The sequence below is a fragment of the Triturus cristatus genome, chromosome 10 (assembly GCF_964204655.1).
Source record: "Triturus cristatus chromosome 10, aTriCri1.1, whole genome shotgun sequence".
NCBI classification, from domain to species: Eukaryota; Metazoa; Chordata; class Amphibia; order Caudata; family Salamandridae; genus Triturus; species Triturus cristatus.
Window position 1 is genome coordinate 973,754,641 of NC_140593.1, and position 27,423 is coordinate 973,782,063.

The 27,423-nt window shown below is 42.4% G+C and overlaps 1 protein-coding gene across 2 annotated transcripts in view; it reads right to left on the reverse strand.

Annotated features, from left to right (window-relative positions):
• Nucleotides 1-27,423, reverse strand: part of CRHR2 (corticotropin releasing hormone receptor 2) — a 1,438,337-nt gene that overhangs the window by 149,777 nt on the left and 1,261,137 nt on the right. For both annotated transcript variants that reach the window (XM_085628878.1, XM_085628879.1), the window contains one exon: nucleotides 3,452-3,537. In XM_085628878.1, coding sequence (XP_085485004.1) covers nucleotides 3,452-3,537 — 86 coding nt within the window. The remainder of the gene's footprint in view (nucleotides 1-3,451; nucleotides 3,538-27,423) is intronic.

Consider the following 27,423-nt stretch of genomic DNA (forward strand, 5'->3'; position numbering starts at 1 on the left):
TGTCTATTATAACATCATTTTTGTTTTAATTTCCCACTCCGCTCGTATTTCCAAACAAAAAATGTTTTTGTAGCATTTTGAGTGCAGTAGGGAATCTTAACCTCACCACTTATGAGCACCCAACACATCCCTCTCTTCTCCTTTTTTGATACCTGGACGCTACTGTAAAAATCAGTGGGTCTACCTCCAGGTGGAGGACAGCATACCAACGTAAGAAACCCAATGATGATGCTGTGATAGTACATGAAGGCGGAAAATCAAGATATACCGCCCCCGACCTGTGTACTCATATGAGGGTTTTCTTATACAGTTTCCAAACGTCGAAGACCCTGATACTACAGGACAAGTGATCCATTCTCCCCCTACTTGATTTTTTGTAATACTTTTGGAAGCCGGATGGATCACTGCTTCTTATTCCCTCCCTTTTGATATCTACCCATATATATGCATCATAAAAATTGTTTATGAAAATATCGCTGGAGTTCACAATATATAATGGGCACCCAATTTATTTATATTTCTGTAAGCAAATTTAGGACATAATATTTATATGAAAGGACATTTCTGACCATGGGATGAAATACAAACAGATGCAAAGTATCCCTGTAATGATGACACCCAGTCTACCCATGTCTCTTGGAGATATATAATTTACAATTTTTGAATATACATCTGTCATTCAAGATCCCACCATTTGCTACATAAGCATTCTGTATTGCACCACATGGCTTTCACTAAATCTCCTTCTTGGCACTTTAGGGCCATGTCCCTCGTATTTTGCTGCACATCTGTGTTCATATAGATGGACAGTGAGTCTACTTAATCTAAAAGAGTCTTTGGAGTTACGATTGATTGTGTTCCCTATATATGTGATTCTATCTGTTTTCCGCTACCCACATCCCATTTTGCATTGTATCCAGAGTTTTAGATCCTATGATTCATAGTTTACCCACCCTCCTAGCAAATAATCTACATGTTAAAAAAACATCTTATATGGGTGGGCCTGTTCCCTATATACCTGAAGATCCCTTTCTATTTGTAGTTAGATGCTGATGAGTGACAAAATGTAACCCCAGATTAACTAAACCAGATGGCAACACATGCTTTGTTAGGACAATCTAAACAACATTACCTTGAAACCCCAGTTTAAATGATAATATTGGGTATGTTACTTTCTGTTTTATTTCTGTATTGATGATATGCAAAAGAGTTATTATCTTTGTAAGAAAGTGAATTATTAATTGGTGTGGATGGGAGTTGTTCACCACAAGCAATAAAGTCACTAACCTCATAGTACCAGTCAAAGGTTTCAGTAATGTAAACATGAGATCAACACCTGCTAGCTATAGAGCAGAGCAGACTGGATTATCCTACTACAAATGTGTATATCATTTAGGAGTTCAAAAACAGTTAAACAGTATAAACACAACACAATAAAATTCCCACTGCAATTTTGAAAAATAGAGTAACATTGTGCGCCGGTGCAGCCCCGAAGGACTCCTCACAGATCTCAAGCAGCAGACGGAGTCCGACTGTTCTTCCAAAGGCCCAGTTAGTGTTCTGAGAAGGGTGCTTTGGGACAACAAATTTATGATTGGCACTAGCTAGTGGATGGGATGATTTCTGGCTCCTGCCTAAGCAATAGGGTAAATGTTCCGATGGGCAACCCTATCCACTTTTCCAGCCATTTTACTGTTTGCCATACTGCAAATAATCCTGCAGTGCAGATTACTCCTAAAATTAAAGAATGAGAAACAATTTCTACATTGTACAGAGTCTGTGTAACCAACCAGAGGTGTGTCCAGGAAGACAAGCACTCCCCTCCTTTGTGGTCACCCAAAACTGGCCCTGAGCTTGGAATCAGCCTGGCTGGGGGACAAGAGTTCCCCTATCCAGGTATCCATTTATATTTACATGTGACAAGTTAGGCCCTTTACAAGTTAATATACTTCCTTAGTCCACCCTAACTGATAAGCCTGCAAGGGAAAGAGAAACCCCTCTCTAAACATGGGCCTTTGTCCTTGTTCAGGGAGAAGTTTTCACATCTCATTAATGTCAAACACTAACAGGGCAGTTGCTAGCAGGCTAATGTAAATTAGCTCCTATGAGCTTTAGACAGAAAAAGGTAACTTTCTAAAAGTTTATTTTCCTTAAAATGTATTAAAAATCCAATTTCACCATGGAAATGGGATTTTAATAACCCCAAGATAGCAGATTTAGTATTTTAATTGTGCTCTAGTTGTCATTAAAGACAGCCAGAGCATTCCTCAGTGAAAATGGCATTTGAGGCCTTGCCATTCTAGGGACATGGTCAAATTAATTTTCTGGATGTAGAACTTTAAATGCACACTACCTTCTGTGCTAAAAGGCCTACAGAGGGGCAAAATAATAATATTTTTGAAATTCTCCTTGCCAAAAATAGTTATTTTGACAGGTCAGAATGCAGCTGTCATGCTACACTGGCAGATCTGCAGTCATGTCTTCCATGTCACATTAGTGAATGGCACAATGAATGCTGCAGTCCACATGTGACAATAACATTTGATGCCATGGGTGTAGTTTCACGCCATATACTATGACGTACTAGCAGGGTTAAATATATCAATCCGGGATTAGCCAAATTCCACAAATTCTAGGATTTATAGCACATACAGTGGGCATTAGATAGCAGAGCCTCGGTGTGGAGTCAAAATTCAGCAAAAAATCAGGGTGGCCAAGCAAAAAGGGGCATTTTCACACAAAACTGCTTAACAAATTCTATTGAGGTTTAATTACACGTTTGTCTGTGAGCAGCGGAAACTCAGAGAAAAGGTCAGTTTCTTTACTAAAACCCCTTTAAGAAAGACATAATGTACAGCCGTCCTCCTACTAACTCCAAGCTGTTTTTTCTTCTTTATTTGCACCATGAAGCCCTAATTTTGTTTTTCTTCTTCCAAATCTAGTTTGATAACATTTGTTGTCATTCTCGATTGTTTTAACTAAACCTTTCATTTTTCAACTTATTTTTCTAATCTCAATATTCTCAGGATCACCCTCTATGTTCAATTTGTTTTCCTTTGTGTAATGTTTATGTGTGTTCGTTTATCTTCAACTTCTCAGATGTCATCATTTTTTTAACATTAATAAACAATCTGTCTGTACATGATTCACTTTTCTTGATCCCTTTTGCAGTGCCACTGCCTCCATGTGCGCTATGCAAATTCCTTTAATTCACTCTTTTGTCAGGAAAAGTATGACATTTTATTCCACATTTATCTTTTAGCCACTTCATTGAAATAGTATATTCTCATGTTCATTTCTCACTCCCTCCTATTTTCCATATATTTGTTCATAAAATCACTTACTTTTAATGATTAGTTAGGAAATATTCAAAATTTTGCAAAGACCTGTAAAGAGCATTAAACTAAAAGCTGTATCACTGGAAGCATAATTGAATAAATGTATGTCTTACCTATATTGTATTGTTTCAGATGTGGTTGATGCTCTCAGTTTTGTCATTAAAATTCTTACTATATTAAATAAAAACACAAAATTTATCTGAAAGAGAAAAAGAACAAAAGGGTAAATCATTTATAGATTATGAATTCAATATACAGTGAGGTGAAATATGAATTAAATGTTTTTACTAATCAAAAGCAATGGATACATTATGAAGTTTGAAAAGCAAGTTGGTAATCTAAAGAAGAGTGTCATTCAATTCAAATTCAATTCAAAATAAAAGTGGCTACATTTCTAGAAAACACACACTTTTTTTGGTTTCGTATACTGTGCATTTAATATGGCACATTTACTTCTAAAAACGTATAAATGTATCAAGTCATTGGGTCATTTGCAGTTTGGGGGAATGGCAAGGTCATCTTAAATTGGTAGTTCTACAGCCGCACCAGATGCAGATTCTCCCACTCTATCCAGAGGTGGGGACATGCAGGGTCTTTGACAGTAGAGCCTCCACTTGCTCCATGAGCGGGACCCTCTGAATTGATAGCCCATCCACCACAGACCCATCAGGGCATAGTGACAGCCATCCCATCCTATTTAGGATGGGATGGTTGTCACTAGATTACCTTGCCCTGGGTCGCCATGCTGGACATGGGTAGTCCCAGGGAGGGAAATCCCCTAAGATCCCACATGCACAAGGAGGAAACTTCCTATTCCCCAGTGTCATTGATTAGTGTTCTTCAAAAATACATTTTGCTTTGCGAGCTTATTGTTGAAAAAAAGCATTTCCAAGGGGAGGTAATCAAACATGATAACAGCTCAGGAAAGCTTTCTGCCTGACGGGGGTTTGTAGGTATGGTGAGCCACATTCAGTCGAGAGCAGAGGAGATGGCCCCTGTTGACTTGGCAGACTGGTGGACCATACAATAAATGACCCCCATAGTTTTCTAAAGCATATCTTCACCCTATAAATATACAAACAAAATTAAAATCAGTGAAGCAGAACCTTAAAAAAACTTTGATCATGATTGTTTCCTGTAAATGTAGCTTACCTCTGAAGCAACTTACTTTTGGACTTATGAAAGAGGAAAATAATTTATTATTTTGAAAGTAATTTAGGTCCTATTGTTCTCTTAACTTCCCTGGGGAAATAAAGCACTGGTGGCCTGTGTTTAAAGGTGTCTTGCATTCACAAAGCTTGCAATTCACAAAAACACAGGGGTTGTGATGCAAAACATCACTTTTTAAAATGTAGCAGGTCCTTTGTGTGCCTTTCTGACTCCTAAAAGTGCTTTTGCATCTATTCTAAATGTAATTAGGAAGGGGTGTGAAAGAGTCATGCATCTTCTATTTAGAAGTTCAAATGGAATAAATCAGTTGTTTGTGACTACAATTGTGGCAAGAAACTATTGATCAGTTAATGACCCCAGATTCGGGAGGATAACTGATTCACAAGGGGGGAATCTCTCCCCTTGAGTCATATTCTCCTTTGTAACTAATTTAGGTGCTTTAGTTAGTGAGCGGAGGGCTAGGGGGAGTAGGAAGTGGTCCAAATGCCAGCTCTCTCTTTAATGGACTACATTTAAAATGAATAAAAGCTAGGACAGAAGTATGCTGTCCATTGCAGGCATCTATCCTTCATTTGTACTCAATAATGGGGAGGAAATAACCATCTTTTGTGCAGTATTCCCCCATATTTTTGTCTTCTCTAACTAAACCTGTTTTTGTTGGTCAAATGATTTTCCACACTTTACTCCTGCTAGCCAGTGGTACACTGCTTGTGCTGTCATTTCTAAACATGGTAAAATTGTCATACACATAATTGGCACATTTAATTTACTTATAAACCCTAGTATATGGTATTTCCTGTACCTATGACCTGTAAATTAAATGCTACAAGTGGGCTGCAGCACCCATTTTGCTATCCACTAAAGTAGCACTGTAGAAATTGTATTCAGGCCTGCCCTTGCATCCTGTGGTGGCAATTTTAAACTGCCATTTAGACCTCACAAAACCACCCCTAAGGTAAGCCCTACATACTCATGGAGCAGGGAGCAAGGTATTTAAAAATCAGGACAGGTATATTTGGTATTTTATATGTCCTGGCAGTGAAAACTTTCTAAATAATTTTTCATTGTAGCAAGGCTGGTTCTCCCACAGGAAAACACTAGGTTACATTATGTCACCCTATAACGACTAAATTCAGTTTGGTAGAAGCTAGAGAAAATAATCAATAACTCATTGAAGTTAAATCCACCTTAATTGTAAGGTCATATTTTATATTACTATGTTGAAAATTGTCCTTTAAAATATTTGTCATTTTCATCTCTGAGCCAAATTTGCCCTAGTTTCTACCAATGTTACCTGACTGGTAAATGGCTCCCCTGTGGTGAGATGTGGCTTGCTCCCAGGCAGTTGCCAAAGACTTGGGTGTGGAGAGGTGTTTCCACCTTGACAAGGATTGCCTGGGATCTGTGCACAGCCCCTCCGTGAGTTTCAAAGGTTGCATATTCTGCCACTGGCAGATCTAGCTCACACCTAGGTCTGCCTTCCTTTGTCTTTCTACTCAACTTTGCTCCAAACCCCAGAATAGGTTTGGAGTTACCACAAGGGAGGATTTACTTATCCCCATAGCTGCGACTATGGGTGGGCACAGAGAGTTCTGACCGGGGTAAACAAAGATGGTATGTTGAATTTACGTAGAAAGCATCATTGTTGGATAGGTTACAGTAAAACACAATAATTTCTGCAACAGTCTTTAAGGTTATAGCTGGAAACCTTTATCCTTTTTGCTTTGGGAGTGGCTAGGAATTTCCTCCACCCAGAGGCTGGCACTGGGCATAAATCTGGCCCTCCATTTAGCCTTCTCAAAACACTCCTGGACCTGTGAAGATCAGAAGAAGGATCTGTTTGAATCTTGAAAGAAGACTGGGCCTGCTCACTTGAACCGGGGACCTGAAAAGTGACTCCAAGGGTCAGTTGGCTGATCTTTTGTTTGAGCTACAGGGACACAATCAGCTTCCAGGGGCATTACCCTACAACGGCCCAGCTAACCATTACTAGCTGGCGCTGCCCTAGACTCTGCTCCTGGCCTCTGTTGGAGTGAGCTCTAACCTTCAAGTGGTGCCCCACAGGTCCTGGACATACATAACATAACATGTGTATTTGTAAAGCACACATTCACCCGGAGATATCTTGGTGCTGAATAACAGATGTTCCTTGTTACCCAACTCAGTGGTACTCATTTTATCAACCTCAGATGGATGAAAGGCTGAGTGGACCGCCGGGATTTGAACCTGTGACCATAAGGTCGAATACAGGCACCTGCAGTGGAGCCATTAGTCCACTGAGCCACCAGACCCAGCATGTGGTAGGTGTTAGAGTGTGCTCCTCCTGTTCACAAACTGCAAGATCTGGGACTTAGAAAGTTTTTGTCAACTTTCTGCCTGGAGAACCATCAGAGATTGGGACTGTGGCCTTCAATATTGAATCGCTGGTCAGCCTCAGCTTGCTGGTGTGCCCTGCTGAAGGAGATCAGACTTTTAAAAAAAATTCCAAGTCCCAACATAGAGGATTTCATCAAGACCTGGGGAGTGCAGCAACCCATTGTCTTTGAGACCCTTGTGGGCACAGAATTTGGACAGTGCCCACTCAGAGCCAAACTTTCTTCAATGGCGACCTCACAGGGACCTCATCTTTCAGCACCCCGTCAACGGCTTCCGAGCCAGTTTCCAGTCTTCCCTGCTGACAACTCATCAATGGCCAATTTTCCCTTACATTTTTTTATGTCTGAAGGTAAACTTGCCACCGGGAGAAACCTGGTCCTTGTATCTGACCTGCATTATACAACTTTTGACTTTGACCCGGTCTAGCATGACCAGATGGCTTTAGTTGGCGCTTTGTGCTATTTTTGCATTATTTTTAAATTTAAACTGTAGAAATTCATATCTATGGTTCTACTGCTTGTAATTTTGTCATGCTGTTGTCATTTTCTTTATTCAATTTGTTCTATTTGAAACACTTCTTATTGGGTTTTCCATTTTATAAACCAATACAACAATTGTCACAAATACACCTGCATTAACTAACAGTGATGCGCCTTTACCTTCTCCCTGATGGATGTGGCTTCGGCTTCCCATTTCGTATCCACCCAAGGTAAATGCAGTGTACAGGCCAGCTTTGTATAATTGATTTGTATTCCTTTATAAGCCCTGGTTGGCCCTCTATGCCCCCTATACATTTTCCCATTTCTCTCTTCACAGATCACTTCCTCAGCCATCATGCACCAATCCATTTCCAGTGTCAATTCATTGAAGGTTGTAGAATTGTCCTCTCCTCCCATGGCCTAGTAATGTTTTGCTTTACCACTATCAGGTCCAAACATAGTTTTAAGTATTTGGGAATTGTTTCTTCTCCCCTTATGTGGAGTAATGGTGGGCGACAATTTCCGTTCCGCTCGCGGAAATTGCGAAAATTCGACATTTTCGAGTTCTGCGCGGAACGCGAAAATGTCGAAACTTCCGCGATCCGCGAGGGAACGGAAATTGTTGCCTAGGCAGGTGTGCTTTTTTCCCATATCTACTACCGTCAACAATTTGCTGTAATCCTTGATGGAGCTTTGTGCACGAATGAGTTTCTCGAGCGCAATCCCCGTGTAGTTCCTGACACCAGGAGGTTCTGTCTCCTCATCTGCTGCTCTGATCGGTCTCTGGCCCTTTATAAACAAGAGGCATGTGAACTGCATGGAAGCCCCGCCCGTTTGGCACCGGCCCACACACCAGCAGTGTGCAACATCTTCCCGCCCTTTCCCCCACTATGATGAACAGCTCACTCGAGGGACCCCGGCGCCTGTCGGCGCTGTGGCAACGTTACAGACACACATGGTCGCTGTAGACAACTCTTCTGGCCCTTTACGCAGCTGTAGTGTAGGAAAAGCACTATACATTTACCCAACGAGTTAGCGTAGCAGTGATTAGCCAGTAGAAAGTACTCCAGTTGAGTAGAGGTATTGCACAAAACTGTGGCATCTTCTTGGATAAATATGCAGGCAGGGCAGGATTCATTTTGGCACGATGCTCCTGTCACAAAAATTAAATCCCAACAGGAAGCACTTGTATTTGACCTTCAACTCGGGCACCTGCTTTATTTATATCTGTAAGTCTTACAGATATAAATAAAGCAGGTGCCCGAGTTGAAGGTCAAATTCAGTAATGCAGCACACAAAAATCTCAGCGATCAGGCAAAATTTCGCGTGATCGTGGAGATTTTTTGGTGTTTCGCGATATTTTGCGAAAGGCACTTTCGCAAATTCCTCCCACCCTTAATGTGGAGTAGAAACCCTTTGGCAGTTGTTTTTACCGGAAGTACTGTTACCTGCACTGTAACTTCTATTGCCTACCAATAGCTCTGGACTTACGGGCAGTCCCAGAGGATGCTGAAGAAAGAGTCATCTTGGCCACAGTTTGTGAGGAGCCGTAACCCTTTTTGCATAGATGGGACCTCGCATAATATGACATGTGCAGGATATGGAATTGCCACATACAGAATCCAGATTTCATAGCGATGTGATGTGAGCCCCACAATGCCTCCTCCCATTCCTCTTCTTCAAATTCACCTACCTGTTTTTGCCAAGTTGCTTTTAGCTTCTGAAGGATATCTGGGGACTTAAGTATTTTTTTGTACACTAGAACACTGCTTTCTTAGGGGCCGATTACGATGGTGGACGGACTGGAGTCCATCCGCCATCGTGGTGGTGACCGGGAATATCCTCAATACATGCGGCGGTTCCGCATACCAAATTAGGATGCGACCGCCACCATGGCGGTCGCATCATGCATTTTAACATCGTGGCAGGTGCTGCTGACAGCAGCACCCGCCGCGATGTTAAAAGAGCATGTTGTGCATTTCAGTGCACTAAGGGGCAGGCACCACCTGTGCCTGCCACTTAGTGCACTGACATGTAGGGGGGTACCATGGGTACCCCACCAGTGCACATACACATTCCCCCAACACATTGGGGGCCCGCAACGGGTCTTGGAAGTGGATCTCCGCCAGCCTTTTCATGATGGTTTCACTGTCATGGAAAGGCTGGGTCACAGCCTGCATCATAATATGGTGGACTGTGCCTGCTAGGCACCGCCACCATTTTATTCATGCAGACCGCTCAGCCAGGCAATTGGTCTGATTGCCTGTGGCTGTTCTGTGGCGGACGGTCTTTGAGTCTGCCATGGTAGCAGTGTGGATCCGCCCGCCATCCTAATCTGGCGGGGGCGGTCAATCCATGTTTGTTGGTGGACGGACTGCCACCTCACAGCTGGTGGTGGCGTTCCATCCGCCATCATAATAACCACCTTAGTTAAAAAAAGGTCAAGCATGAGCCTATCTTCTAGAGGAGTAGACCCTGTCGTCGTGTGCCTTGTGAGATATGTGAATATAGGTCCGATCTGAAGGTATTTGTGCTATATTCCTAAGTTAGGCCCATGAAGTGAAGCTGTTTATTTCTAACATTGTCCTGTTTTTCATCAGTAACCTTTTTGCACATATTTGTGTGCACAACAATGTTGGATTAGTTTCCCTGAAATTAAACTTGTTTACATATCCAGCTCCGCACAAAATGTTCCCAATGCCCTGACCATCATGTACAAGGTCTCTTTTCTCACTATGCACAAATGTCATCTCTATCTTCATCCATGGGGCAACAGGGCTATCTACATATCCACAATGTCACTAATCTATACACACATTGCAAGGCTGCTTTCTATTATTAAAGATGAGCATCCCAATAACTTAGTAGAGGAGGCACTCCAGGTGACACCAAAGGTCCTTGCATGCTGAGAATTCACCACTCAGCAGTTTAAAATCTCGTAAGGGGTGTCCAGTTCATGACCAAGACTGGGTCCTTCATTCTCTCCCACCAGATAATGGGGTTGGATCTTCCCTTAGGGGGATTTATTTATTTATTTACTCACTTGTATTGCGCAACGAATCATCCCCAGGGGGATCTCTCGGCGCATGGGAGAGGAGCACCAGAAGATGAAAAACATGCTTAGAATAGCCAGGTCTTAAGAAGCTTTTTAAAACAGCAGTAATTAGTACAGGCACGGAGCTCGTCTGGCAAGGAGTTCCAATGGGTAGGAGCCAGGTACGAGAAGGCCCGGCCTCCCATCCTGACCTTCCTGACTCTGCAGACACAGAGCAGATTTCGGCTGCTGGATCTCAGCAGACGTGTAGGATGGTACTGTTCGAGCTTCCTTGCCTGGCAGGATGGACCCAGCCCGTAGAGGGACTTATAAACTAGGCATAACAGTTTGAAGATGGACCTCTTTTTTGTAGGAAGCCAGTGAAGTTGGCGCAGGAGGGGTAACGAGGGGGTCCGAGCCGGCTTGTTGAGAATAAGACGGGCCGCTGTGTTTTGGACCACCTGTAACTTAGCAGCCAGGTCCTCCCTCATCCCGACCAGCAATGAGTTACCATAGTCCAGTCGGCTAATCAGAAGTGACTGGATAAGGGTCTGTCTAGCCGTGAACGGAATCCATGGAAAGATCCTACTGAGCATTCGCATGGTTCCAAAGCAGGCCCCGGCCACTGATTTTACCTGCTCATCCATTGCTAGATTGTTATCAATTTTTATACCCAGGTTTTTCGTCCAGCCTCTGGGGGAGGGAGCATCTCCTAATTCAGATGGCCACCATTCCGGGGTCCACATCTCCTTTGCCTTACCATATAGGATAATCTCAGTCTTTGAGGAGTTGAGCTGAAGAAAGTTCTTCCTCATCCACTCCGCTATACTGATCATACACTGGCGAAATTTAGGCCTAGTTACCGCAGGACTTTCCTCAATAGGGACTATCACCTGGGTATCATTTGCATAAGATATGGTTTCAAACCCACACTCACGGATGATGGAAGCCAGGGGGGCCACGTATATGTTAAACAAAGTGGGGCTCAGGACTGAGCCCTGGGGGACCCCTTTATCAATACTAGTGGTCCGGGAACTAAACGGTCCAAGCTGGACGCATTGAGAACGATCCGCCAGGAAGTTCTGGAGCCATTTAAGGGCCCTGCCTCCGACACCAATCTCTCGCAGCTGGTCTAAAAGGATCCGATGGGAGATGGTGTCGAAGGCAGCCGACAGATCCAATAACACCAATATCACAGGGACGTCCCTATCCAGGGACATCCTTATGGTGTCTGTTACCTCCAACAATACCGCCTCGGTGCTATGTGAGACACGGAAGCCCGACTGGGAGGCATCCAGTATTCTAGGCTCTATACCTACACAAACTCTAGGTACACTTAGAGTAGTGTTCACATAGTAGGAGTACCTTTCGATTACTACCTTGTTTTATATGCCAGCATATTTACATTGTTTTAGCACCATGGTAGAAGTATATGTACTATTCATGCTTTTGGTGCTTGTAATCACTTTTATCTGCTTCTGTCTATTAATCATTGCAGTACATGTGTTCTATACAAGAATAACGTTGGTACAAGAAATATTTTTAAAAGTCCCACTGTGTATTCTCTGCATACTTCTCTGAGAATAAGTGAGCACAAGTGACTGAGCGAAAGGTTCTGTACTGTTTCCACAATCACTGAGGTTGTCATGTTCAGTGGTTGCCAGAAACCATTCGCTCCCTGGTAGAGTAGAGGGGGGCTTACGGTGGCAATGTGAGCTTACTGGTCTTTAGGCCAATATATCCTGCAGGGGTGTCTGGAATCAGTCTTGACACCAAGCCCCTAGTTTATGTTGTCCTAACAATGCACAGGTCCTATGGATTAGTAGGAACTACTCAACATGGCACAACCAATGTTGGCTGGGTTCTTAATTAACGGTTCATTTAAGTAGTTCAGTCGTGCTTTCTCAGAGACCCCAACTTACATTTTAATCTGCCTCAGCTGACTAGGTATACCCTATGTATTGCCTGTAGGCTATTCAAGGTTGGAGGATTAGAAGTTCCCACATTGTGCAAACCTTATCTCCATATAATTAATGTATGTAAATAGCTTTTCTCTTCCCACAATGTCCGTAAACAGAGAAGCAGGTAAGGACATTGAAGAGCAGGTAGCGGCTCTAAATATTACAGTAATATTACAGCCAGGCAGTTACTTTGAAACGATTACAGCATGGCCTACTGGCAAGGGGTGGAGATGTTACATTTGTGGTTGAGGCACAAAAAGCAAACAGAACAGAGGTATTCTACTCTTGGGTTAAATACAGCTTGTAGATGTGCGTACACAGTTGTTTCACACTTACATTAAAGATGAACCACATGAGGAACATTTCCCAAATGTGGACATAAAAGTCACATTAACTTACCAAGAGCATATTAATCGATTCAAAGGAGCCCTGCCCCTTACCACAGAAAATGTGAGACTCAGTCCACTCAGCAAAGAAGGAGTTGCCTGGCCGGTTTAAGCTTCATATACACCACATCACGACATTGATACTTTAACAGCAGCAGGAATGTATACACTTTATAGAGATTTAGAAAATATTTACAGAAATCTTGCACAAAACATAATTAGAACATTGACAACCCAACCTGTGAGAGCTACTTAAACTGCATAACCTCTATTGGCTACTACAGGTATTAGCCCCTAAACTCTGAACGCAGTTCCATTCTAGATGGCACAAAAAACAGCACAGCTTGAAGCTGCTTTTCCCCATATAGGCCGGCAGGAAAAACACAGAATACTAAAAATGTGCTTGCCAATGGGGATGGCTCACCCGAAAAAAGATTGTGTCACTTATGGTACAATCTTCACTGCTGTTTATACCAGAAGTCATGGTACTCCATCAATAGCAGTTATACCAGATGTACTGAAACAAATACAGAATGAGTATGAGACACAGCCTGCCCTAGATTGGGGGATGAAACTGATGGGCAATTTTGCTCAGGTATGTGCAAATATGTTAAGTAATATAAAAGGGGAGGCAGCAGCAGTGGCTTTATGCCAACGCCTGAGGGTATACACTCTGGCACAGCCGTAGCAAGAATTGCTTAAGAATATCGAAGAAACATATGATTTACTAGGTAGAGATAATCTGGGAGCCACAACTGGGAAAACAATATTTAAGAGCAATACTGAAAAGGATAACTCTAAGCAAGCACCCGATTCTTCAAAGAAGAAATGAGGTAGTAAACAAAAAATAAACAAAACAAAACACAGTCATGGGGTGGGTCTCCTCAACAGGAACACACCGAGAGAAGATACAATTTGAGAAACTGCGACAATATTAGGAAGCCTGACAGGTAGCAGGCTACTGATATACGTTCCTCTCATTCCTTTCAGGAGTCATCTAAAAAACGTTCGGAGAGAGACGGACGGTCAGAACACAGATTGGAAGTGCGAGTCAAGCCAAAAAGAGAGACACATCGCACTTTGGACTACATCATCAAGCAGGAAGATAAACAAAACACTTCTTAACCTCAATTTAAAAAGAAGAAGGTTGCTGGGATTAAAGTTAGAAATGACCAGGCTACTGAGGACTTTGCTTCCCAATTAGGAATGGGCAGTGAAGATGTTAGACTGTGGCAGAAGTCACAATAGCTCACCGGAACCTGATGGATTATCTGACGGCAATGGTGCTGAGTGAGCATATCATGGTAGAAACACCTGATACATGGGTAGGTGTCCCACATTGTTTATACAATATATAATGCTCCAAATTGAGGGGAACATACACAGGCGACTAAAAGATCTCTTTAGGTAGAACCTGACATATGGTTAAATAAGTTTTTTGGGGCAAAAAGGATTGGCCACCTGATTTCTTAGTTGATTGCCCAGTGGGGAAGAAGTTATTTTATATGCTTTCTCCGGCATCAAACCAGAATAAGTCAAAAATTAATACATGCAGGTGTGGGCGTTAGCACTAGCTCCTGCACTTTTCTGCAATCATGTTGGGTGAGATATTTCATCACCTCATCATGAAATCCCACTGAAGTTGATTCCTCAACTACAGAGGCAATACCCAATAAAGCATGAAGCAAAGAAACAAGTCAGGAAGATCATAGATCAACTTGAGTACCAGGGTGTGATAGAGAATTGTGCTTCACCTATGATAATCCCTTGTTTCCAGCAATGAAACCTGATAATTCATATAGTTTAGTCTTAGACTATAGACATTTGAATGCATCCACACGCACATTTTTCATACAAAATGCACATAGTGCCACACTATTGAAAAATGAAAAAATACAAGACAAGATTGGATATCTCAAATGGATTTTCCTGCCAAAATATAGCTCCTGGAAGCTGACGGACAATGATTTATTGGAACCCTTGGCTAGAGTTAACCACAAAATCCTTGGGTTTGCTCACCTGGGTTACACATTCATTTTTTAAAAAGTCAGAAATTGCCCACCTAAGTGTCCTATTTCTAGGGTATGGGTTGTCAAGTAAAGGGAAAAGCCTGGTGGTACAGTTTTTAGAAAGATGTGCACTGCTCCAACCTCCGACTCTGGAAAAACTGCAATCCATATTATGATTTTTGAATTTTGGAAGGGCATCCATTTTGGATTATGCTGAAAGGTTGAAATCTTTCTATGACTTAATTAGAATTGATTTTTCAGTGCATCATTGGACACAGGAACTTAGAGATACTTTGTGTTCCGTACAAGCTGACATGATAGCTTCTAAACATTTACAAATATGTGTCAACACAACTAAGCAGGTGATCGGCGTAGTTGCTGGATCAACTGGGTACACATATATCACTTTCAATAAAGGCGGTACAGTGCCTATTGCATAAAAATCACATTTGTACACAAATGCTGAAATGCTTTTTGCACTAACTGAGAAGATACTCACAGCGGTACAGACTGCTGTAGTGAGGGAGAGAGCACTTGTGCAGGCGAAACGCATAATAGTAGTGACCCTGGTATCGACAGTAGAGGCCATTCCAAAAGCAAGATTTCCAAATGCTAAAGCATTACATCCACGATAGATTCAATGGACTAACTCTCTCACGGCAACAGATGTAGATTACAGATTTGACTCTACATTACAAACACAAGCATTCTTGCAGTATGAACAAGAATATCCTTTGCTGAATTAATTTATGCCTTTAGAATGATATGAATGTATCATTTATAACGATGGTTCTGCCCAGCCAGCCGTAGGAACAAAACAGCAATATTCCATGGCATGCACAATGGTAAAAGGGCACATGCATGATGGAAAGTTCCGTCCAGGGGAAAAACACACTCAGTCCCTAGGGGACTGTGCAGCACAGCTGGCGGAACTAAAAGCCCCGATACTGGCACTACAAAATATGGATCATGAATTACCCACACTTATTGTGTGTGATTCATTTTACTGTGTCTAGTCCTATAACTAATATTTTTTCACTATTGGGACCAGAATGGATTTAGAGGTTACAAAGGCTGTACTTTAGAGCACAAGATGCTTTGGGAACAAGTAGCTAAGATGAAAGATGGCCTGCCACAGGCTTATGACATTCATACATTGAATCATTAATGTGTTGGCGTTCAAGTTGAAAGGAATTTGATTGTGGAAGAAGCAGCCAAGGCAATAGTTCATACTTCTGCGATTGCTGCTATAACTCACTCAAATATGAGAATAGATGGAACTATAGTGGCAGTTAATGTCACATGCAAAGGTTTAGCCCTGCAGAAAGACTTTCCACTCAAGTACTCCTACAAGCTATATGCGCAAAACTTTCTGCATGCTCAGATTCCAGTAGTGGGGGATAGAGTAATACCAAACATTGATCACAGATTAGGACTGATGCTAGCTTCACAAGGGTCTGGGTTCTGCTCACACATGGATTACTGCTAGAGTTTCAATACTGATACACCTCTATTGGTTGCCAGGTCTAGCAAAACAGACCAAGGACTTCATCCTTAAATGCGACATCTGCCAGCACATGAAAGGCTCCACAGTGGCACGTTTAGCACAGACACCTCTATTGATCTCAGACAAGCCTTTACCTTGTGTTTATTTGGACCACTGTGGCCCCTTAAAATCAGACGGGGTTTACAAGTATAGCTTGGTGGCAGTGGATTCATCCTGCAGATTTTTGTGGGTTTGTCCACAGTGCTCAGTTAACGCTCAAACTATTATAAAGGATTTGCGAGTCTTTATCAGGACATACGCAATTGGCACACTACATTCTAGCCAGAGTCCAGCGTTTAGCTCTTGGGCTTACACAGAAGCCATGGGAAGTTTTGGTGTAGCCTTCTGGTACTCCTCTTCATACCATCCTGAGGGAAATTCGGTCGTTGAGAGGAAAACCAATGACTTAAAGCAATCCTTAACAGCTAGGGTATTAGGCTTGGGTGGCAGTTGGGTCAATCACCTATATGGGGTCCAGAGGGCACTTAACAACATGCCAGGAAAATCCCTAGGTGGTTGTACACCTTACGAACTCCTGTTTGGTTTGAGAATGTGGATACTGGACCTCGATAATGTCGGCACAGTGGCCGCCGAAACACCATTTGACACCAATGAATGTTTGGCTGTTTTACAGGAATTCAATTATTTCCAGTCTTTACAAAGCAACGTCCAAGTAAAATGCACCACCACTGGGGAAGTGAAGGTAGTCGAAGCAAGACCTTCTTGGGTCCGAATGTTGGGGACCTGGTCAGAGAAAAGATAGTGGACAAGAAAGAATTTGGGTCATTTTACAGAGCGCCTGTCAGTCCTGACTGTTGAAGGTTACAGAACTGTACTTCTTCCTCCCCTTGCCGGCTGCCGAGACAAAAGGTTTGTCTCAATTGATCTGATCAAACCACACTATGTGGCTGATTCTCAACAGAAGGCCATGTGGGCTCTTGGGTATCCACCGCACTCCTCTCACTACATTGCAGGAATCTTCAGATGGAAGCCTTAATAACAACTAAAGACTCCACTCTCCAAAGAAAAGTTGTAAACAACAATGAAATTACAGCTGTGTAATCAACAAGTACAGAAATCTCAAATCGAAAAATTGATGATGTCTTTCTGAATATGCCACAGATAGAATCATTTCTGAGTTCAACAAAATCTGCTGAGCTGCCAAGAATAGACAGGATGGCGCCTGGCTACTTTGTGCACTAGGACGACTTCTCATCGGATCCAAGTGAACCTGAACTGCCAACACCGCCTCTCCCTTTCAAGCTATGAATTCATGCTCTCTATCATTGGCTGAAAAATACTTACTTTGTTGTTCCATGGATACATCTCTGGATTACGATTGGATTACTTTTCCTAGTACATTGGATTGGTTTAGTGACTGTCCTTTTCCTACTTCTGAATGGACACTAACTCCCAGAGCACTCCGCAGTACAACTCGTGAACTTGGTTCTTAAGCCACATGCTTCATCTCACCGTGAACTGCGGGACCTGTCCCTGGTGAACATTACAGAAATTCCAGTTCCTGAAGGAATTGTATGGTCCTATTGAATTATGGCAAACCCCTATTTTGTTTAAAATTTCCTTAAATTATATTATCACCTCTGTTACTTTCTCTAAGGATTGGGACATTGAAACTGCCTAATTTGCTTGCAGATTTAGAGCAATCAGCTACATTTTGCAATGATGAATTGTATGATGGTGCATCTAACTGAAGACATGTTCTGCCACCAACATTATGGTCAGAATTTTTGTACAAAGCTAGTATCTTGCACGCTGTTTATAATTCCACACAATGGAAACACTGCCCAACACCACCGAAAGGTAGTTCAAAGTCATTTGCACAAAAGTTAGCTTATTTTTCGGGTTTGATACATCAGACCCAGCCTCGTATTATTATAGGCTTGCACCAACACCTGCAAAGAAAAATATGCTAACAAACATCAAGATGATATACTCTGCTTTCTTTATTTCCCAACTGTCTATACAGGGTTTTGACTTTTGGAAAGACACCATAGACACAAAATCTTTCTGGATGACTAAAGATTGGCAGGTTCAGGGAATGAGGCTTTCTTTAGAGCATGCTTCATACCACATTCATGATTTTCCTGAATAAAACAGTGCAGCAATCTTCCTGTCTTGGAATAGCCAAGATTAAAGATTCGAACGCGCCTCGTATTACCACAATCTCACGCTTTGAGAACTGGCAGTATCTAACACATTTTAGTGAGGATACACTTGATACCATGATAAAAAATGGTTGTTTTAATTCAATAGATTCCAATTGGAAGGGGTGGCTGGTTTGGCCTGCGGACACAATTGGGTGGTGACATCATATAGTGTTGGGAAATTATGCTTAAATTTGCTAAAAACCTCAAAACTTTCCCAGGTGAAGCAACTTTATCATCCAGAATTTATTTGCTAGGCAACATAGTGTCTTCTGCAATTGACATAGTACAGCAACACATGTCTATTTTACAACATGGACAGTCACAATTACGGTCCATCGTAACACTGAGCTGGACGTCACAAACATTACATTCTGGCCTTTTGCCATGGTGTTACATCAACAGTACTAATATGTTTTCCTGAATATAATTTAACAGACAGACAGCTAGCAATGGCATGCAGATATGCAAAGTATACCATGTTGTACATTGAAAAATTGGACCAATTATCTTTTACCATGGCTGAGACACCACCTGCAGATTTAATAACCCATAGTTACATCACCCTACCGGTCACGACTTTCCAATTCCAATATTGTGTCCAATGCCAACAGGTAGGCAGATATGAAGCGCTATTGGAAGGTTATATGCATGAGTATCGGGAATTACTGTTCAGGTTTAGATGCATGAATGGGGACACTGAGGTTTTCCCTAGGCGTTCTGATTGTGAGGAAGCTTTAAATGGTTCCTTAGTCTGCAAGGACATTTCTCTCCACGGGCATGCAATGCTTCAGTGGTGAACTTGTCTTTTTATCTGAAGGGTTCTCCAGCTGCCATGATTCATTCAGTGTTCAAGCTGCTCTCAAATGGGAGCAATTTGATGCTGAATGATCAAGGTTGCTGCAGAATGGAACCGGGCGTCGCTTATCTAGCGACGGTTAATTCTGTGATTTGTTGCACACAAGTACTGTTTCCACCTATCTGCACAGTTAGGGAGGCAGCGCTATGGCCTTCGATAAATGTTCCTGGCATACAGTTTGATTCTTTGAGCAAACTGAGAGCCATGCTTTTTCAGAATGATGTGGCTTTAGCTTCAGCCAGAGAGATGTTTGTGGACTTCATATTAAGGTCCTCGTCTGAGATACAGACACTACTCCACACTAACTACCCGCTGCAGTTTGGGGAGCTGGTCCACTGTATCTTCATCATGTCTGATACGAAGGAAATACTGCACTTTTTTAGATGTATCAGCTTTGGTCTGGTTAGCACCTTTCAGATGATTTTCGGAGTTATACCATCATTAATACACTCCGTGTTGGGAAGCGTTTTTGGAGGGCTCCCGCTTGTCCTGCTATTTGTGGCAGGAATTCTGATTTTAATTTTTCTGCTCCTCAATGGACATCCCAGTTCAACCTGGTATGGAGACAGCACTGCTGATGCAGCGTTGCTGTAAGCTCATGGTATACTGCTTCGGCACACCTCAGCTTCAAGAACTGAACAAGCATTGGTTCTTATCCTTCAGGCCTGTCAGGCTTGGCTGCATGCAACCTGTCTTCCGCTATCTTCTTTGCTGCTACAAATGCATCCTGGATATATGTCTCAGATCACAATTGGTTGCACCACCGGACATTGAAGTACTGATGGACCCCTTAAAGGCCCAAGCGTATTGTTGTAGGCACTGTATTCCATTGATGATGAATGCATTCTTAGAGCCACCCTGGGATGCTTCAGCTCCTAGTGATGTGAATAGCGGCTCTGTGGATCACTTATGGGTAATAACACCTCCCTCAGGGGCTTCTGTGGGAATTGGATGGAATCACCTTTGCTCCATAAACGTTTTTCAAATTGTCTGCTGGCTTTTGAGACAGCTTTTAGATATCGACCCTTGGTATGAGAAGTGGGTGTTATATTCTCAAGTTTAGCGAAGCAACTTAGTTCTTACATTGTCCGATTTTTCAGCAGTAACCTTTTGCACATATTTGCAAGCGCGACAATGTTGCATCGGTTTCCCTTGAACCTAAACTTGTTTACACATCTAGCTTTGCACAACATTATCACAATGCCCTGAACATCATGTTCAAAGTCTATTTTCGTATTATGAGCAACTGTCATCTCTATCTTCATCCACGTGGTGACAGGGCAATCTACATATTCATATCATCACTAACCTATACGCACATCGTAAAGCAGCTTTTTTATTATGAAAGATGAGCATGATAGATTAGTAGAGGAGGCCCTCCAGCTGACACCAGAGGCCCTTGCATGTTGAGAACTCACCAAGCAGTGGTCTGACAGCTCGTAAGGGGTGTCTAGTTCGTGACTAAGACGGGGTCCTTCATTCTCTCCCACAAGGAAATGGAGTTGGATCGTCCCTTGGGGGGATTCTTGGCTCTACACCTAAACACACTCTAGGTACACTTAGAGTAGGGTTTGCATAGTTGTAGTACCTTTCGATTACTGCTTTGTTTTATATAGTAGCATATATAGTCATTGTTTTAGCACCATGGTAGAACTATATCACCTCTTCACGCATTTGGTGCTTGTAATCACTTTTATCTGCTTCTTTCTATTAATCATTGCAGCACATGAACTCTATACAACAATAACGTTGGTTCAATAAATATTTTGAAAACATCCCACTGTGTATTCTGTGCATACTTCTCAGAGAGTATGATAGCATGCATGACTGAGCGAGAGGTTCTGTACTGTTTCCGCAATCCCATAGGGTTCAAGTTTGTCTGGTTCATTGGTTGCCAGAAACTATTTGTTCCTCGGTAGGATAGGGGAGCTTAGTTGGCACTGTGAACTAGATGGTCTAAAGGCCAACATATCCTGTAGGGTTGTCAGGAATCAGTCTTTGCACCAAGCCCCTCGTTTATGTTGCCCAAATAATGTGCAGATCCTATGGATTAAAAAGAACCACACTACATTGTACTGTGCTTTGGCTGCTAGCTAGTATTCACGATTAAGGGTTTCATAGGAAATCATCTCTCTGTGCATCCACAGGTCACTCACCCTTGAGATTCCTATTGTGTCTCATTTCATAAAGCCCTCCAGGTTGTCCCCCACTTCAGGGTGTCACTGTCCTAAAGCGGAGGTTGCTCTGTGAGAATATCTTTCCGCCCCCAAAATGCAAATTCTTCTGTCCATATGGTGACCACTGAGTCAGTGTGGAAGAGCAGCACCTTTCCAGGGCCCGGGCCCTGTATAGCAGCATGGGATACCCCTTGCACCCATGGTGTGTCTATCTGCTCTGATTGCCAGATCTTCTTGGGCCGTAAAAACCCAGGTGTTGACTGTCCGCAGTTGTGTGGCCCAGTAGTATTTTTTAATGTCTGGTACAGCTATCCCTCCATCATAGTTCCCCTTTGTTAGCTTAGTCAATGCTATACGAAGAGGGCCACTGCTCGACAGGTATATCCTCGTTTCAGCATCCAGCTTCTGAAAAATTAATCAGGTACCTGCTATGGGGTGTTTTGTAAGACATATAAAAATCTAGGAAGTGTCATCATTTTAAATAGGGTTGCTCTGCCTAATAGTGTTAGTAGCATCATTCACCAATGCTTGACATTTTGCTTAAATCTGTCTAGTAGACAGTACAAGTTAATTTCAAGGAATTTGTTATGGTGTCGGGCTATAAAGATACCAAGGTACTTGAAGCCCTTGAGGCTCATGGACAGAACGAAGAAAGGTGGAATGCATAGAGTTCCTACCATTAGGGGTTATAGTTGGGACGTAACCCATTTCTATAGTGTAACCAGAGTAGCTGCTAAAGATTTTAAAGACTTGTAAAATTCAGGGAACTGTCTGCTCGGGGTCAGCTATACAGAGTAAGATAACGTCTGCAGATAGTGAGATTTTATCCTCCAAGATGTCTGCCTATTTTAGTCCTCAGATAAGTGGATCTTGTCTGACCTTTGTAGCAAGAGGTTCCAGTGCTAAAGCAAACATCATGAGGGGACAGTGGGCATCCCTGTCTGGTTCCCCTGCCTAGTTGAAATATTCTGGAATCTAGGCCATTGACTCTCACACTGGCAAGAGGCAGTTGGTAGAGAAGCTCCACCCAGTGCCTATAGCGAGGGCCACAGCCCAGTTTTTCCAGGACTGCAAATATATAGGCCCACTTGATTGTATCAAATGCCATGGCAGCATCCAACTACAGTATCAGTGTAGGTTCCTGAATTATGTCTACCAGTCCTTGGGCAACATAGAGCTGGTGTAGGTTAAGTTTGGCCCCTATAAAGGGCATGAAACCCAACTGATCAGGGAGGATCAGTGTCAACTTTTTCAGTTTTGTTTCCAGTACCTTGGCCATTATTTTGACTTCAGAGTTTAACAATAAGATAGGACTGTAGGATATAAATGTGACAGGTAGTTTCCCTTTCCTTTGTGATTTCCACTATAGTAGTCAATCTCTGGTCTTGTGGTAGCTCACCTTTCTCTCAGACCTCTTTCAGCATGTGCAGCTAATTTTGTGACAGTGGGGTGGCCATGTTTTATAGAGATCAATGAGTATACCATTGGGCCACATGGTTTTGCCTGACTGTAGCGATCTAATAGTGGCGGCTATCTCTGTAGCTTCTATTTCTGTCTCTAGGAGTCTGTTTTCAGCTGACAGACCAAGAAGTTGTAGGTCTTTAAGAAAGCCCTGTCTGCTGGATGGGTCCGAGTCATGACGGGTGCATACATTTTTGCATTGTGCTCAGCAAACCCTAATGCTGTTTCAGGAGTTCTTAATTTCCAGGAATACTTTTCTGGTCTTTGCATTCTAGCCAGGCCAGCAGTTTCCCAAATTCATTCCCAGCCCTATACAGTTTATGTTGCCTGTAGGTGTGCACTGCCCTTACATTATTTTCTGCCACATCTCTGTATTCCCCATGTTTCCGGTCAAGCCCATGTTTGAGTGTGCTCCCTCCCTGTTGCTGACTTTGTTTCTTTAAGCTTATGAGTTCTGCCTCCAGGTGTTTCATTTGGTCTATTTGTCTTCCCCTCTCTGCCCTGTACTTGTACCCAGACCGCAGAGTGGTTCAAGATGTCACTAGCTAGGTGGCTAGCTCTCATGAACCTCCCTACGTGCAGACTTTGTGTCTGGAGGTAGTGTGAGGAGCTATTGTGTGATCCAGAGTGGTGTGTGTATTGTTTCTGCTGGGGATTGTGGGCTCGACAAATGTCAGCTAGTCCCACTCCTCCAGGAAGCTAGGGAGGGGGCTGTGAGTGCTTTGGCCAACTTTTGTGGCTTCCCTGTCTCACTCTTCACTGATTATTGCATTGAAATCGCCTCACATGACATGGCCTAGGTCTTGTAAGGCCTGGGTGTGCAGCTTTGGGGGATGTATACTGAACATAGGTTTAGTGTCAGTCCTTCCCAAGTCCCGGTCTGCATTACGGATCTAACTTGTGGGTTCGACCAAGTCGGGATGTATGGAGTGGACTTTCTATGGAGCAGTCCTCCTCCTCTTGAGTCAAGTGTATAGCCTGACTGTGCCATCAATGTGTACCCATATCTACTGAGTGCTTTGCAGTAGTTACCATTCAAGTGTGTTTCTTGCAGCATGACTATGTCTGGAGATTGCGGCTTAAGGTACTGTAGACCTATACCCCATTTAATTTGATTGCCCACGCCATTTTGAACTATTGACGCTAGACATATCATGGGTACCTTTATAAGTCATACAACAAGTCAGATCCTCGAACAAACCCTGCTCCATGGATCGGTGGTTGAATCAACCCTTGGTGATCATAACCCACTAGCGGCTGTCCTCCTAATGGCCCAAGGAAAGGATACGAGCGGCAGATAGGGGCTTGCAACTTTCAACCAAATACGGGTAACTTAAAACTGGTTTGGAGAATGCGTGATCCAGCGCAAACCCTAGAGAAAATTGTGAAAGAGAATAGGAGGTCAGTGGAGATCTGCCTATCTGAACAGGATAGTACTATTAACACATGGGATGCCTTTAACGAACTTTGTCTTGGTATAAAAAAACACCCTCCTCAGATCTATAAGCCCATCGAATAAGTTACAAAGCTTGTTTGACCAGGACTGTCCAACACCTAACCAAACAGCTAACCAAGAACTAAGTAAGGCCCTAGGGAAGAATCCTAGAAATAAGGTAATAATCATTGCCTTGAGAAAACATTATAGGACTGTTACAGCCAAGCACTTGCAATAGGTTCTCACAGACCAATGGGAGACATTAGCACAGGCAGCTAACAGGAAGGATAGTAAGCACTTTTGGGCCACAGTTTCTGGTATAAGATGCAAAAACATGACAGTTTTCCCAATTTCTTGACACATTAATAACAAATCATGGGAAGATCATTTTAGCAAGGTCTATGTTTCCGCCTTAACGTAGACAGTTTTACCATAGACAATAGTAAGCTAATAGAAGTTAGAATCACGGTAGAGGAGGTAGAAGAGGCCCTATTCCAAAGTACAGGCGGTAAAGCGCAGGGCCCCGATGGAGTGCCAATCGATTTACTAAAACTCAATACTAAACTTTGGGCTCCAATTTAACGAATGCGTTTAGTCAATTACCTCAGACAGATATACCAGACTCTTGGTGCACCTTTATTATTGTCTCCATATTCAAGAAAGGAAATTGAGAAGACCCTAGTTGCTATAGGCCAATATCGTTAATTGACACAACTGTAAAAGTTTCTGGGCGTGTTATTTACAACAGGATCCATGAGTGGGCCCAAACAAAGTCGATTTTTTATTCTGCCCAATATGGATTCAGAAGTAAGGTATAGACTATTGAGCCGTGTGCCAACTTGAACCTAATACTAGGCAAGTACACAGTCGTGAAGCCTGCCTTTATATATGGCATTTATAGATTTAAGCGCCGCTTTCAAATGTGTGAATAGGTCGAAACTATTGCATATGTTGATACTCAAGGGTTTGGATGTCCCCCTTGTTCACTTTCTTGCATTTCTCCATAGGGGTATGAGAGCAATAGTCAGAATAAACAATAACGGGAATGTATCCGAGGGCATTGAGAATGGTAGGGGATTTCGACAGGGGTGTGTTAGCCCCTCTCCTGTTTATACTATATATCAACGATCTCTACCCATCCTATCTCCTATAACTAGTGATGTTCCATCTGTTAAAGAAAAACCCCTTCCTAAACTTTTATATGTGGATGACGAAGTTTTAATGGACTGGACCCCCAGGGCATTGCATCTTTTAGTGTTGGCATTCATTGATTTTATGTCTAACCTAGACCTCCAAACAAATTTTGTAAAATCTCATGTTATGGCATGTGGGCCACATTGCATTCAATTGTCTTCTATACAAGTAGGAATTAACTCCCTAACAAGTTTTAAGAGCTTCCCTTACCTAGGAGTAATGTTTTAATCTTCTGGAGCTTGGTCACCTAATATCACATACCGTAGAATGCTATTTTCGAAAGCAATTTGATTACTGCTTTCCCTCCCTCAAACTCGTGGCTGGGGAAAGTTGAAAGCAATATTGCAAATAAATAAGTCTTAATGTATTCCATTTGCTACCATTGGCTCTGCCATTTGGAGGAATGTGAATTGTGTAACCATACATTCTGAGGAAAATAAGATCTGTAGATGCCTGTTGGGTGTACCACTTTCTTGCTCTGATGTCACCTGTCACAAAGAGATAAATTTGCTATACATATCCGATTTCATTAGAGCGAGACCATTGTTACTTTGGTTATCGATTTGGAGTAATGATCAGGCATTGCTCACAAGAGATATAATAAATGATTGTGTCTCTTGCGATAATGGCCTTCAAATTCTATGGTTGGCATATATTAAATTGGAATTTGGGAAACTCAGTATGGAGCAAGTTTTTACAATGAGAGATTCATGCCCTACTTTTAATAAAAGGGAAGTATTTTCAGCTTTTTATAACCTAGCTCATGAAAATTGTTTAAATCGTGTAGTAGGGAAACCATTCATAACTGCATATTTGTCTCAGAGTAGTTCCATGTTACCACCTGTCTTGTGGGAGATGGGAGTGTTCCCTGCTATTTAGGTTTCGTGCTGATACGGTAAAATATTTTCTGTGCTCTCCTTTTGGGTATCAGCCGAATCTCGCTGCCATCCCCTGCAGTGCAATAATAAGTCAGGTCAAACCAAGATTCATTTCACTGTTTTGTAAATTTTATGAATTATACACAAGGACATTTTTGCTTCCACTTTTTAAAAGGAGATATCTCGACATTAGACAGAGTGGAGCAAGGTTTTCATGAATTTTTCGAATGTCCGATAGTGAAACCTGTTTACATGTCGGCTCATTGCTGTGAGGGCACGTGGTACTTATGATTTTAAAGATTCACTGCTATTCCTTGTTTTTAATCCTTGTTTTACCATTTTGTGTTATGTAAAGATATGTTTTATCAGATTTAAATTAATGTGATACTGTACTTATGTGGGTGTAATGATGATTGTTATATATGCATGTACTTTTATGAAAGGGTGAACATCCCGAATAAAGAAATTGAATTTAATTGAAGTCATCCAGAGTTTGCAAGGCCAAGGCGTGGTTTCCATGATCTCTATGGAAGGCTGGCGGGTGGGGTTCCATACAGGTGATAGTGACATTGAACGCTACTCATAAACTATAGACAAATCTCCCACCTGTTGAAATTCCCCCACCCTACTCCCCTACCAACTTGCAGAGTGCCTGACACCCCATAAATGCATGTCAATTACTGGTGGGTGAGTTGTAGGTGCGTTTAGTGTTTTCTAATGCCCCTCACTCCCCAACTGTTCCAATTCATGTTCTGTCCCTTCTACAGGACCATAGATACCAGATTCAATAGTAAACCCCCTAGGCTGACCGAGAGGCACTTGAGGCTGGGATGTCCGCCATTGTGCCCTCTTTCATAGGGATGATAGCTGGTGTCATCGGGACCCTTTCCTCCATCTGTAATTCTGCTACTTTCTGGGGTTGGCGTTGGCTGTTGTGATGTGTACCATTTCGGTT